The 13,557-nt window shown below is 41.3% G+C and overlaps 1 protein-coding gene across 1 annotated transcript; it reads right to left on the reverse strand.

The window, feature by feature from the left end:
- Positions 1-4,879: 4,879 nt before the first annotated feature.
- On the reverse strand, positions 4,880-7,591 carry TREX2 (three prime repair exonuclease 2). Its single transcript, XM_073639927.1, has 2 exons — positions 7,435-7,591; positions 4,880-5,709 (listed from the first exon to the last, which is right to left on the reverse strand). Exon 2 carries the CDS (start codon positions 5,683-5,685, stop codon positions 5,026-5,028), a length of 660 nt encoding a protein of 219 aa, XP_073496028.1. The 5' UTR covers positions 5,686-5,709; positions 7,435-7,591; the 3' UTR covers positions 4,880-5,025.
- Between the last annotated feature and the right edge of the window lie 5,966 nt (positions 7,592-13,557).

Genomic DNA, 13,557 nt, shown 5'->3' on the forward strand with positions numbered 1-13,557 from the left:
AGGCAGGCACGGCTGCTATACAGGTGGGCACAGGCAGGTACGGCTGGTATACAGGTGGCACAGACAAGTGCAGGCAGGTACAGTTGGTATACAGGTGGCACGGCTGATGCAGGCAGTTACGCTGGAAGGCACCAGCAAGGACAGGCAAGAACGAGGCAAGAATAAGTGGGAACGGGCAGGTACAGGCAGACACTAGTGGGTACTGGCAGGTACTAACAAACTGGGGACCTGAGAACTAGCAAGCTTGCAGGGAACAAACTAACAACATTGCTCAGGCACCTCCCATCAGATGGAGGTTCCTTAAATAATAAGTGTCTCCAAGCTGTAGGCTGGGGCCACTTTAGGACGGTGCTCACTGTCCCTTTAAGAGGCAGGGAGCGTGCGCACGCCGTAAGCGCAGTGCCCAGGGATCGGCGAGCCGTGCGCAGCTGGAGAAAGAGGAAGTGTGGGAGGGGAGCTGCGGTGGTGAGCAAGTCAGCGTCCCTGTCAGGGAAAAGGGGAGCGTGAAGGGACACCGGCGCTACATGTTTTATCTCAACGCAGTGCTGGATTTATATCTACCCAGCTCACTACTCCGGTATAACGTCCACTACATAGACACAGGAGAGCATGAACCCCTCATGTCTGTGTGTACTTTGTTTGGAAAACATAATAGCAGATGATCTTCATCCATTAGCTCAAAGACAACTGTAAATTAGAAGTAGAGCGACTGCAAAAGGAAAAAGGTAGAAGGGATGGGGAGCAAAATGAAAGAGACGTGCAGCTTTCTAGTAAGTATTTTATCTAAACAAAGTGCTGGTTTCACATTTACCAAGCTCAATACTGCTGTATAATGACCTCCATGGTCATTATGAGAGAATGAAAAAGATAGGTGCAACTTTCTAGTAATTTTTTCAGACCAGTGCTGGATTCACATATACCTAGCTCAATACTACTTGTATAACATCCTCCATGCTGCTGCTGCTTCCATGCAGAGGGGGCAGGGCATAGTGAAAGAGGTGAAACTTTCTAGTAGGTGTTTCATCTTAACTCAGTGCTGGATTCAAATCTACCCAACTCACTACAGATATATAACATCTTCCATGCTGCTGCTTCCATGGAGAGGGGAGGGGGAGCAGAGTGAAAGAGAGAGGTGCAACTTTCTACTAAGCATTTTATATCTCAACCAATTGCTGGATTCACATCTACCCTGCTGAATATTGCTGTATAATGTCCTCTATGCTGCTTCTTCTAAACATGGGCTACATAGAGAAAAGAGAACAGGAACGCTGCAGGTCTCTGTGTGTATTTTGCATGGGAAAACACCATAGCAGCTAGTCTTCATCCACTAGCTGAGAGAAAAGTGAAAATTAGAAGAAAAGCTGGCAGAGGGGAAAACTAGTGAAAAATACTAGACACATGAAAGTTTATTCCTTAAAAAAAAAAAAAAAAAAAATATTGGGAAATTTGGACACACCTTCTCATTTAAAGATTTTTCTGTATTTTCATGGCTATGAAAATTGTACATTCACACTGAAGGCATCAAAACTATAAATTAACACATGTGGAATTATATACAGTCATATGAAAAAGTTTGGGCACCCCTATTAATCTTAAGCTTAATGTTCTATAAAAATTGGTGTTTTTGCAACAGCTATTTCAGTTTGATATATGTAATAACTGTTGGACACAGTAATGTTTCTGCCTTGAAATGAGGTTTATTGTACTAACAGAAAATGTGCAATCTGCATTCAAACAAAATTTGACAGGTGCATAAGTATGGGCACCTCACCAGAAAAGTGACATTAATAGTTAGTAGATCCTCCTTTTGAAAAAATAACAGCCTCTAGTCGCTTCCTGTAGCTTTTAATGAGTTCCTGGATCCTGGATGAAGGTATTTTTGACCATTCCTCTTTACAAAACAATTCCAGTTCAGTTAAGTTTGATGGTCGCCGAGCATGGACAGCCTCTTCAAATGATCCCACAGATGTTCAATGATATTCAGGTCTGGGGACTGGGATGGCCATTCCAGAACATTGTAATTGTTCCTCTGCATGAATGCCTGAGTAGATTTGGAGCGGTGTTTTGGATCATTGTCTTGCTGAAAGATCCATCCACTTTGTAACTTCATATTTATCACTGATTCTTGAACACTATTGTCAAGAATCTGCTGATACTGAGTGGAATCCATGCGTCCCTCAACTTTAACAAGATTCCCAGTGCCAGCATTGACCACACAGCCCCAAAGCATGATGGAACCTCCACCAAATTTTACTGTGGGTAGCAAGTGTTTTTCTTGGAATGCTGTGTTTTTTTGCCACCATGCATAACGCCTTTTTGTATGACCAAATAACTCAATCTTGATTTCATCAGTCCACAGGACCTTCTTCCAAAAAGAAATTGGCTTCTCCAAATGTGCTTTTGCATACCTCAGCCAACTCTGTTTGTGGCGTGCTTGCAGAAACTGCTTCTTTCGCATCACTCTCCCATACAGCTTCTCCTTGTGCAAAGTGCCTTGTATAGTTGACCGATGCACAGTGACACCATCTGCAGCAAGTTGATGCTGCAGCTCTCTGGAGGTGGTCTGAGGATTGTCCTTAACTGATCTCACCATTCTTCTTCTCTGCCTTTCTGATGTTTTTCTTGGCCTGCCACTTCTGGCCTTAACAAGAACTGTCCCTGTGTTCTTCCATTTCCTTACTATGTTCCTCACAGTGGAAACTGACAGGTTAAATCTCTGAGACAGCTTTTTGTATGCTTCCCCTGAACAACTATGTTGAATAATCTTTGTTTTCAGATCATTTGACAGTTGTTTTGAGGAGCACATGATGCCACTCTTCAGAGGAGATTCAAACAGGAGAACAACTTGCAAGTGGCCACTTTAAGTAGCTTTTCTCATGATTGCATACACCTGGCTATAAAGTTCAAAGCTCCATGAGGTTACAAAACCAAAAAAAGTGCTTTAGTAAGTCAGTAAAAAGTAGGTAGGAGTATTTAAAACAAGAAAATGATAAGGGTGCCCATACTTATGCACCTTTCAAATTTTGTTTGAATGCAGATTGCACATTTTCTGTTAGTACAATAAACCTCATTTCAAGGCAGAAACATTACTGTGTCCAACAGTTATTACATATATCAAACTGAAATAGCTGTTGCAAAAGCACCAATTTTTATAAAACATTAAGCTTAAGATTAATAGGGGTGCCCAAACTTTTTCATATGACTGTACTTAACAAAAAAGTGTGAAACTACTGAAAATATGTCTTATATTCTAGGTTCTTCAAAGTAGCCACCTTTTGCTTTGATGACTGCTTTGCACACTCTTGGCATTCTCTTGATGAGCTTCAAGAGGTAGTCACCGGAAATGGTCTTCACTTCACAGGTGTGCCCTGTCAGGTTTAATAAGTGGGATTTCTTGCCTTATAAATGGGGTTGGGACCATCAGTTGTGTTGTGCAGAAGTTAGGTGGATACACAGCTGATAGTCCTATTGAATAGACTGTTAGAATTTGTATTATGGCAAGAAAAAAGCAGCTAAGTAAAGAAAAACGAGTGGCCATCATTACTTTAAGAAATGAAGGTCAGTCAGTCCGAAAAATTGGGAAAACTTTGAAAGTGTCCACAAGTGCAGTTGCAAAAACCATCAAGCGCTACAAAGAAACTGGCTTACATGAGGACCGCCCCAGGAAAGGAAGACCAAGAGTCACCTCTGCTTCTGAGGATAAGTTTATCCGAGTCACCAGCCTCAGAAATCGCAGGTTAACAGCAGCTCAGATTAGAGACCAGGTCAATGCCACACAGAGTTCTAGCAGCAGACACATCTGTACAACAACTGTTAAGAGGAGACTTTGTGCAGCAGGCCTTCATGGTAAAATAGCTGCTAGGAAACCACTGCTAAGGACAGGCAACAAGCAGAAGAGACTTGTTTGGGCTAAAGAACACAAGGAATGGACATTAGACCAGTGGAAATCTGTTCTTTGCTCTGATGAGTCCAAATTTGAGATCTTTGCTTCCAACCACCATGTCTTTGTGCGAAGCAGAAAAGGTGAACGGATGGACTCTACATGCCTGGTTCCCACCGTGAAGCATGGAGGAGGAGGTGTGATGGTGTGGGGGGGCTTTGCTGGTGACACTGTTGGGGATTTATTCAAAATTGAAGGCATACTGAACCAGCATGGCTACCACAGCATCTTGCAGCAGCATGCTATTCCATCCGGTTTGCGTTTAGTAGGACCATTATTTATTTTTCAATAGGACAATGACCCCAAACACACCTCCAGGCTGTGTAAGGGCTATTTGACCAAGAAGGAGAGTGATGGGGTGCTAAGCCAGATGACCTGGCCTCCACAGTCACCAGACCTGAACCCAATCGAGATGGTTTGGGGTGAGCTGGACCGCAGAGTGAAGGCAAAAGGGCCAACAAGTGCTAAGCATCTCTGGGAACTCCTTCAAGATTGTTGGAAGACCATTTCCGGTGACCACCTCTTGAAGCTCATCAAGAGAATGCCAAGAGTGTGCAAAGCAGTCAAAGCAAAAGGTGGCTACTTTGAAGAACCTAGAATATAAGACATATTTTCAGTTGTTTTACACTTTTTTGTTAAGTATATAATTCCATATGTGTTAATTCATAGTTTTGATGCCTTCATTGTGAATGTACAATTTTCATAGTCATGAAAATACACCGATATTATATATATATATATATATATATATATATATATATATATATATATATATATATATATATATATATATATATATATATATATACACACACACATACACACATACATACATACACACACACACTGACAGTACAGATATGCTTTAAAAGTTACAATATGCGAAAATAATAGGGGGCAGTATTTTTTTGCAAAAAAAACAAAACATTAAGACTTCCAAACATTATCAATTTAAATAGTTTATTAACTTACAATATAATGCTTTTTCATTAAATTGAATACAATTTTAAGCAGAGTTGTAAAAACAAAGTGGAGGGATGCCCATCCAAAACTTTTCCGCGGAATCTCCAGTGTGACCCCATCATTTATGTGTACATGGGTCTTATCTGCTCCCACGTCTTATAACTGCACATGTCAAGTAGTTGCCTTGCTTGGCAAATGAAGACCGCGATTAGGGTGAGCACATCCCCCTCTGCAAAGTGAGGAAAATTTGGTTCCTTTCCATAACTTCGTTTATATATTTCGGACAAGGTGTGTCTTCCCTTGACATACTTGGCAGCCGGATCATCAAGGTTTCGGAAAGCTTGGAGAGAATCCAGGCACAGTATGCTGCCGGGAAAGTCTTCATTTTGTTGCAAGAGTTCAGTCTTCAAAAGGGGAAAGTCGTAGAAAAAGCCATTATGGGCCACCAGGCAGACGGGTTTAGCCTGACGATCGACAAACTGGTTGACCGCATTGATGAGATTCGTGTTGAACTTTTGCTTCTCGCTCTCGTTGAGGTTTTTGTTGCTGAGTCCGGTGATGCTGGAAGCTTTTTCGGTGAGGGCTTTACCTGGATCCACACAAAGACAAAGCTTGTCCATGATCCGTGGGAGCTGAACTTCTCCGGACACGTCAGTCACTGGGTTCTCCAGAGAGGACACATGGATGGCAATCAGACAGATCTCGGTTATTTTTGGTAGATCTTGATTTAGACCTGTGGCTTCCAGGTCCAAGAAGACAAAGGTTTTCACCTCCCCGCTCATAACTGAGGTCTGTGATAGAAGATCCTGAAAAAAAAAAAAATGTGTACGTCACCACTGATATTACTAGACCAGTTTCTAATAAATCTTGGCTTCCTGATGAACGGACCCAAAACAAGTCAGTGCAGTATGGAGAGGCAGTCTACAGTATAGCAGATGGAACTTCCTGTGACCACCTCAGCGCATGTAGCTAAAGTTTTATGACTGACCACAAGCAAAATATTAATTCATAAAACTATGTATAAAATAACTAAACTTGAAAAACATAGCCCCTGTCCAGCCATCATCAGCATTTTATGTCTAAAGTGACTTTTCTTTTTTTTGCCTCGTGGTATTTGCTGACATTTTTTTTAACTAAATTCTTCAAACTGGTGCATGTGATTAATGATATATGCGAAAAATGGAGAAAAAAAGTCACAAGATCCTTTAAATGGTGGCACATTAAATCTTCAACCATGCAATAATAAAATTACATAGGTTTAATACACCACTAGGGGGCGCTAGAGTACGATTGTGTAAAATGTGATGAAATTTGAAAAAGTTGCAAATAAAGAATTAGGTGGAAACATCTGGATTACCAAAAACTTGCCCATGAATGCAGAAAAAAAGAAAACAAAAACAAGAAAAAGCAAAAAAAAAAAAAAAAAAACACACACACAAAAAAAAAAGAAGTCACCATTACGCCAGTAAAAAGGCTTGTATAAAAGGTAACTACAGACTGTTACATCCTGTATGGCCATATGCCGAGCCATCAAATTCTGCAGTCCCATGTAAGCTTGGAAATGACACATTGTCCCATATCATACAGTAGTGTGCCAAATAACCATGTACATCCCAGTGGACAAAGACACGGCTCCGCTGTTCAGTCCCCTAACACCACATGACCCCGGTCACACTATGGATGTTCTAGATCATGGGAACGAATGAGGCAAAGAGGAGACCTAGAAGTCCTGAAGCTAGAGATTCACATTAAGATCTGGCTGTATTAGGGAACGTCTATGTATGCGATTGTCCCCCATCACTGTATCATTAGGGAACGTCTATGTATGCGATTGTCCCCCATCACTGTATCATTAGGGAACGTCTATGTACGCGATTGTCCCCCATCACTGTATCATTAGGGAACGTCTATGTACGCGATTGTCCCCCATCACTGTATCATTAGGGAACGTCTATGTACGCGATTGTCCCCTATCACTGTATCATTAGGGAACGTCTATGTACGCGATTGTCCCCTATCACTGTATCATTAGGGAACGTCTATGTACGTGATTGTCCCCTATCACTGTATCATTAGGGAACGTCTATGTACGCGATTGTCTCCTATTACTGTATCATTAAGGAACGTCTATGTACGTGATTGTCCCCTATCACTGTATCATTAGGGAACGTCTATGTACGCGATTGTCTCCTATTACTGTATCATTAAGGAACGTCTATGTACGTGATTGTCCCCTATCACTGTATCATTAGGGAACGTCTATGTACGCGATTGTCTCCTATTACTGTATCATTAAGGAACGTCTATGTACGCGATTGTCCCCTATCACTGTATCATTAGGGAACGTCTATGTACGCGATTGTCCTCTATCACTGTATTAGGGAACGTCTATGTATGCGATTGTCCCCTATCACTGTATCATTAGGGAACATCTATGTATGCGATTGTCCCCTATTTTTACAGCAGCTCCCCACTTATCTCAATTATACGACCAGCTCTCACGTTATTACATGGTGTATTCGGGATCTTACCTGATCTCGGTGACAGTCCCAGTTTCACTGCCTCTCGTGATGTGTTTCTAAGGACAAGTTGGGACAGAGTTATATAGTGCGTGGTCCCCTCCCAGGGACTGTAGGACGGGCATCATCCGTAGAGCTCTGTGCACACACGCCCTCCAGCATGTGTCACTGTGACGAGGAGCCAGTCAGAATGGAGGCTGTCGGATTCCTTATGCTTCTGAAGTTTCGTTTTCGTTCAGAGGAGGAAGCAGTACAATGCAAACAGATGAGGCTCCTAGTCACAAACTGCAGCTGCTGAAAAACATCTTTTTTTTCCAAAAGGTTCTGTGAACCGAAACGTTGCTTTTTGGGCTCATTAAAGTCCAGTTTTTCTAAAGAATTTTTGGAGTGCTGCCTTTTGCTATACTTTCTCTTGATACGCAACAGTTTGGACAGACTGTTTGGAGGCCTGGCACCCACTAGTGAGTAATGATTAAATGGTGCGGTCTTAAAAAAAATAAAATTATATTATATATTACACACACACACATCCAAATTATTATGCAAATAATATTTTCTCAGATTTTCCCAAATTACCTATATGAATTGCAGTCATTGTAATTTTCCAGTCAAATAACTATTAGAGTACAATTGAAAGGTTTTTGTACAAACTGCCTATGATAACAGTATATTTTTTAAAAAATAAAAACTCAAAACTGCACTCAAAATGCATGTTCCAAATTATTATGCACAGCAGAGTTTTCAACCTTTTCATTTTAATAAAGAACAAAAAAATGGTCATTTTTGAAATTATAAGCATTAGCAGGTTATTACAAACTGAAATCAAACAGTTTTCAACTCAAAACTTTATTCTAGGTGATGTTACATTTGCACATAGGACCCCTTGTTCGAATGTGCAAATAATTTGGAACAGTGTACACACACACACACACACACTGGGCTATGACATCATCTATCTCATGCATAGATTTTTATATTTATCAGCTACATGAAGTCACAAAACTTACAAGTTTCATTTAAAAAAAAAAAAAAAAAAAAAAAGGAAAAAAATAAAAATAAAATACAAACAACATCTATCACAGGCACAATTTTGATATTTAGCAGCTAGATAAAGTCACAAATTCCATTTCAAATATTTATTATATATGCATGTCTCATTCCCACAGACATTCCACAACCTGGGAGTCATGATGTTTGTTTTTTTTTTCCTCAGAGGTAATTAACCAGTGTTATCTATGAATTAATTAAACCCATCTAGTTAACAATAAAAGATTTTCTTCATTGTAATGCTAGTTTTGTAATTTATGGGAAATGATTCCCCAGTGGACCTAGAGGAAAACATTTCCACACCATGTCTCATCATGTTGCAGCAGAGACAGTTTTTTCCATTACAACGGTGAGAACCTACAATCCCAGTGGGTATAAGTGGGTTCTTTGAGCACAAACCTTTAGAGCTCTTCAATCTTATTCTACTGGGGAAATATGATTTTTTAAATTCCTATTCCGACGGAATATAATACTGGGATGATCGGGGATGTTCCCTGATAATATCGGATCGTTGATGAGAAGTGCCCAATATTTTGAAAAAAACATCCCTTATTTTCTTATGAGATTGGTTTTACTGATTTTTTTATTGATTTTCCTGTCATGTTCCATCCCACCGACATCCACAGATTTTTTTTTTATCCTGCTTGATTTCAATTTACAATCATCTTGTTGTAAAATAACAGTATGTTGATAAGCATCGTTGATTATTTCTTTGAGAAAATGTTTTTCCTTAAAATCTCCTTTCAAGGATTCGGGCCTCCTTTAGGAAAGCCGCGTGATTGGTGCAATTTTTTCGCACTCTTCTGTACTGACCATATGGAATATTGGTGATCCATTTGGGGTGGTGACCACTAGTAAATTCAAGATAACTGTTGACATCAACGCTCTTAAAGTGCATTGAAGTGTAAATATTATTCTTTGTATATATTCAAATCCAAAAATTCTGTTTGTAGGAGAAAAATTATGCCAGAATCTCAAACCCCAAGAATTGGAGTTGAGATCCCTCACAAATTTTTCAGCTTCTTCAAAAGGTACCGGGCCAAATGATGAACAAGTCATCAATATATCTTTTGTAGAAGTGGATGAGACCCACCGGCAGGGGGGAGGGGAGAGATGTACAGTATTGATCAGAGGGATCTTCCTTGAGCTTGATATAATAATTCTCATCACTAAGGATCCTATGGCCTTCCTGGAGGTAGTCTTCTTTATTGAGAATGACCACTCCTCCACACTTATCCGCTGCCCGGATGATATGGGAATTGTTCTTTAGTCGCTCCATGGCGATATGTTCACCTCTTGTGAGGTGGTCTCTATAAATTTTACTGGACATAGACCCAAGTTCTTTTGTACTAAATGGTGAAATGTTTCGATACGACTCCCTTTGTGGTGATGTGGGTAAAAGTGAGACTTGGGACAAAATCCACATGTAAATCGCTGGAATGTCACTGTTGGGCTCCAATTGTAAGGAGCTAGTAGAATCTGAAATATTTGATTGCTTCTCCTTTATCAGGAAAAGACAACTAAATGGTCAATTTCTTGACAAAAGAGCTAAGATCCAAGAATAAATCAAAGGGGTCTGCTCTTGCTGTGGGGCAAAAGGACAGACCTCTATTGAGGAATCGACCTCCTCTTGACTTAGGACATGGTCCGATAAACTAAATAGTCTTAGTTCCTGTTTCTTTTGGGACTTTTTTCTTTTTGAGCTAGAATTGTATCTAGTCCCTCCCCTACATCTCCTGTATCGGCTTTTCTTTTTTGTGAACGACTGGAGTCCAGGGTACTTATCGGCGGAAAAAAAGTCTTAAGATTCGTCTTCGGTTTATCATTGGGGATGCATTTATTGAATGTTGCAACCTTCACAAAAGGTAACAACTGATGAATGAAGTGGCTCGAAATTAGAAGCAGTGTCTCGCTCACTTTTTTCCCCCCTCTTTATTATTATTTATTTCATACATTGTGCCCCTAATAGGGTCATTAAAGGCTTTGGGGAGGAGGGGGTTTCAACATGTCAATACACTATTATTGCCCATTTCCCCCATTTTAGGCTAATTCAGCCTCCAGAGTCTAGTGCCGACCTGATCTGGGTCTACTAAGACCCAGCAGCCGCCTGACTATCGCATGATCGATTGGACAGGAGGAGGAAGCGCTGTGAACGTTTCTTTGAAGATCTGAAGTTGTGGGTTATAATAATCACCTAGGCAGGTTAACAATGCAGTTTTTATTCCTTAAGTCCACGGTCTTACAGCACCTCCGGGTAGATGGCCACAATGCAATGCCCCAAGTCCACAAGATCTCAACCCCGGGGCCAGTAATTCCACTGCTCCCGTACCAGGCGATACCCACAGTCTCCCACCTTTTGTATCAGAAAATAGGAGGAATGATCCAGCGTATCAGACTATAAACTTGAATAAAACATAGCTTTTAGTGAGCCATTAAAAATGTTGCTACCACCATAATAAAATTATTGGTGCACTACAAGGATCTTGACCCAAGTGTTGCGACATGCAGTCTTAGACCAGGACACAGACTGCACGTCGAAACGCGTAGGTCAAGATTCTTGTGATCCTTGTAGTGCACCAAGAATTTTACTATGGTGATAGCAGCATTTTTAAGGACTTAATAAAAGCTATGTTTTATTCAAGTTTATAGTCTGATATGCTGGATCATTTCTCCTATTTTCTGATTCATGAACAAGGCTACTCTGGCCGGATGCGAGTGAGGCTAAGACTGACCCACACCCCAATGGTGAGCGGACTTTATCTATTTTTTATTTATACAGCTTTTGTATCTCCCGTCGGCTTAGTCTGCAGTCACAGCCCATGCTCCTCCGAACGATGGATACCACGACCGTAGCGCATATATCCAGTTCCAACAACATATACTACAGTCCCAACCAAGGTTCTCCAAACATCTTTGTAGGTTCAGTGATGCGGATCTGTATTCCACCAACTGGAGCTGTGGTCCCTTGCATTGATGCTGTAGAGTCTCTAAAGGACAAGGAGACAGACCCTTTCTACCCACAGCTCCCATTCAGGGCATTCTCCCACAGGATTGAGGGAAGGTGGGGGGAGGTAATGGCTCATTGTTCGATTGTTCAATTAACCTGAATATTTGTCCTAAACTGTGCAGACTAGTACACCGCATGGGCTGATACAATATGTAATCAGCAGGCAATCCACAGATTAACATACAACACGAGTCGAAGTACAGGCTCATATGAAACAATTGCTCATATCTCTGGACCTACTGAACGAAGGAACAATACACCCTGCACCAGTGGTCAGAATGATGCTGTGTCATCACAGCTTCCTATACTATAAATACAGCAATCAGGAAGGCAGAGATGGTGATAAACCTTCTCTGCCTGCACTTTTGGAAGTTCGAACATCTCTTCGCTCCTGCAGCTCCACCATCTCCATACTGCTGCTGACTCTGTAGTGACATTTTACAACATCATATGTAGATCTAAATGTGGGGAACAGAGCGCTCAATAGGGTGATACCCTATGGAGGGAGATTAAGAGAGTGCTGGTTACACTCACCTGATGGAGTTGTGACAGGCACAACTCCTATGAAGGCATGAAGAAAAACAGCTGCTGCTGCCCCGTGGCTGGAAGATAAATCCTCCAGGAGATATTGGATCCAGTTGGATAAACACGTAAGTGGGCTGCGATGCTGGAGTAAATCAATTCTTCAGAGATAATGTTAATAAAAAGACTTTTCATCATCATCATCATCATCTCTCAAGAATCGATTTACTTCTGCAGCGCAGCCCACTTACGTGTTTATCCAACTGGATCCATTTTACAACATCATGGCAGAGTCATACGTGGACCATCCCAAAGTTTTAAGTCTTAGGGCGGTCAGCAAATAGGTAATCTTAATTACAGTGTATATACACAATAGCTCCACTTGTTATTCACTCTAGTGACAGGTGAGCATTTGGGATCCTCTAAAAATCAAGGCAAAACCAAAACAATAGCCATTTGTGAACACGGTCCCCAACTAAACAAAACGCTTGTCTCTAAATTTCACCCCAACCATTGGGCAAATCTTCAATAAGTTATTTGTTAATCACCCGATTAGAACAGACCCGATTGTCTCCAAACTCATTCTGCTGGACCGTTGGGACCCATTACTGTATCGATGCCTTGGCCCAGAGCAGGATCCTATACTACGATCTCCGGACCCTGCCTAGAGTCCTAACCCACTGATGGCAATCCATGTACTTGGCCTCAGAAACCCCGTATCTTCAGCCACGAGTCAGCAATGCCAGATGTTTATATGTGGGAAATGACGACGCCGGAACAATCAGTTTCTTCCTCTTATTAGATACTACACCATATAGTCACCTGATGTAGTAAAACATGCAGTCATAGCATTAGCATGGCATTAGGGAGACTCCCAGACCCACCTATAAGCAAGAAGAATCATTGGCAGGCGCACTGCCGGAGAACGAGAAAGACTGCAATAATATAATTATACGGTAATTAATTCTGTATTTAGATTACATAATGAATCTTTATAGGGCATTGAATCTAAATAATCTTGTCCCTTAACCAGATATTCAAGTTTGGAAGTTATCCCTTATCTATAGGATAGGGAATAACATCCTGATCGCTGGGACTCCGTGGCATTCGTGTGAATGGACCAGTGGTCGATCATGCAATCAATTCAGTCTTTATAGGACCACCGCTCCATGCACACGGTTCTCGAGATCGGTGCGAGCCCCAGCAATCAGGAAGTTATCAATTATCCCACCGAAAAGAGTATAAAAGCCAACAAAATGTCAATGTCTCAATAACTTGTCATGTGGCCTTGAGCATCAATTACAGCTGACAACGATGTCTCAGGCTGTTCACCAGTGGAGTTATTGCCTGCTGAAGCATGACATCCCACTCTTCTTGAAGGGCGGTCTTCAGGTCAATGAGATTCTGGCATACAGAGTTACGAGTCTCTACATGGTGAATCGGCTGATCCCATAGATTCAGGTCTGGAGAACATGCAGGCCAGTACATTTGAGGTTCCTCAGTCTCCAGCAGCCGTTCCCTAATGATGGGACCTTGATGAGGTGTACCATTGTCATCCA

This window comes from Phyllobates terribilis, unplaced genomic scaffold, assembly GCF_046119375.1.
Source record: "Phyllobates terribilis strain yellow unplaced genomic scaffold, ASM4611937v1 Scaffold_7__3_contigs__length_470593459, whole genome shotgun sequence".
Lineage (NCBI taxonomy): Eukaryota > Metazoa > Chordata > Amphibia > Anura > Dendrobatidae > Phyllobates > Phyllobates terribilis.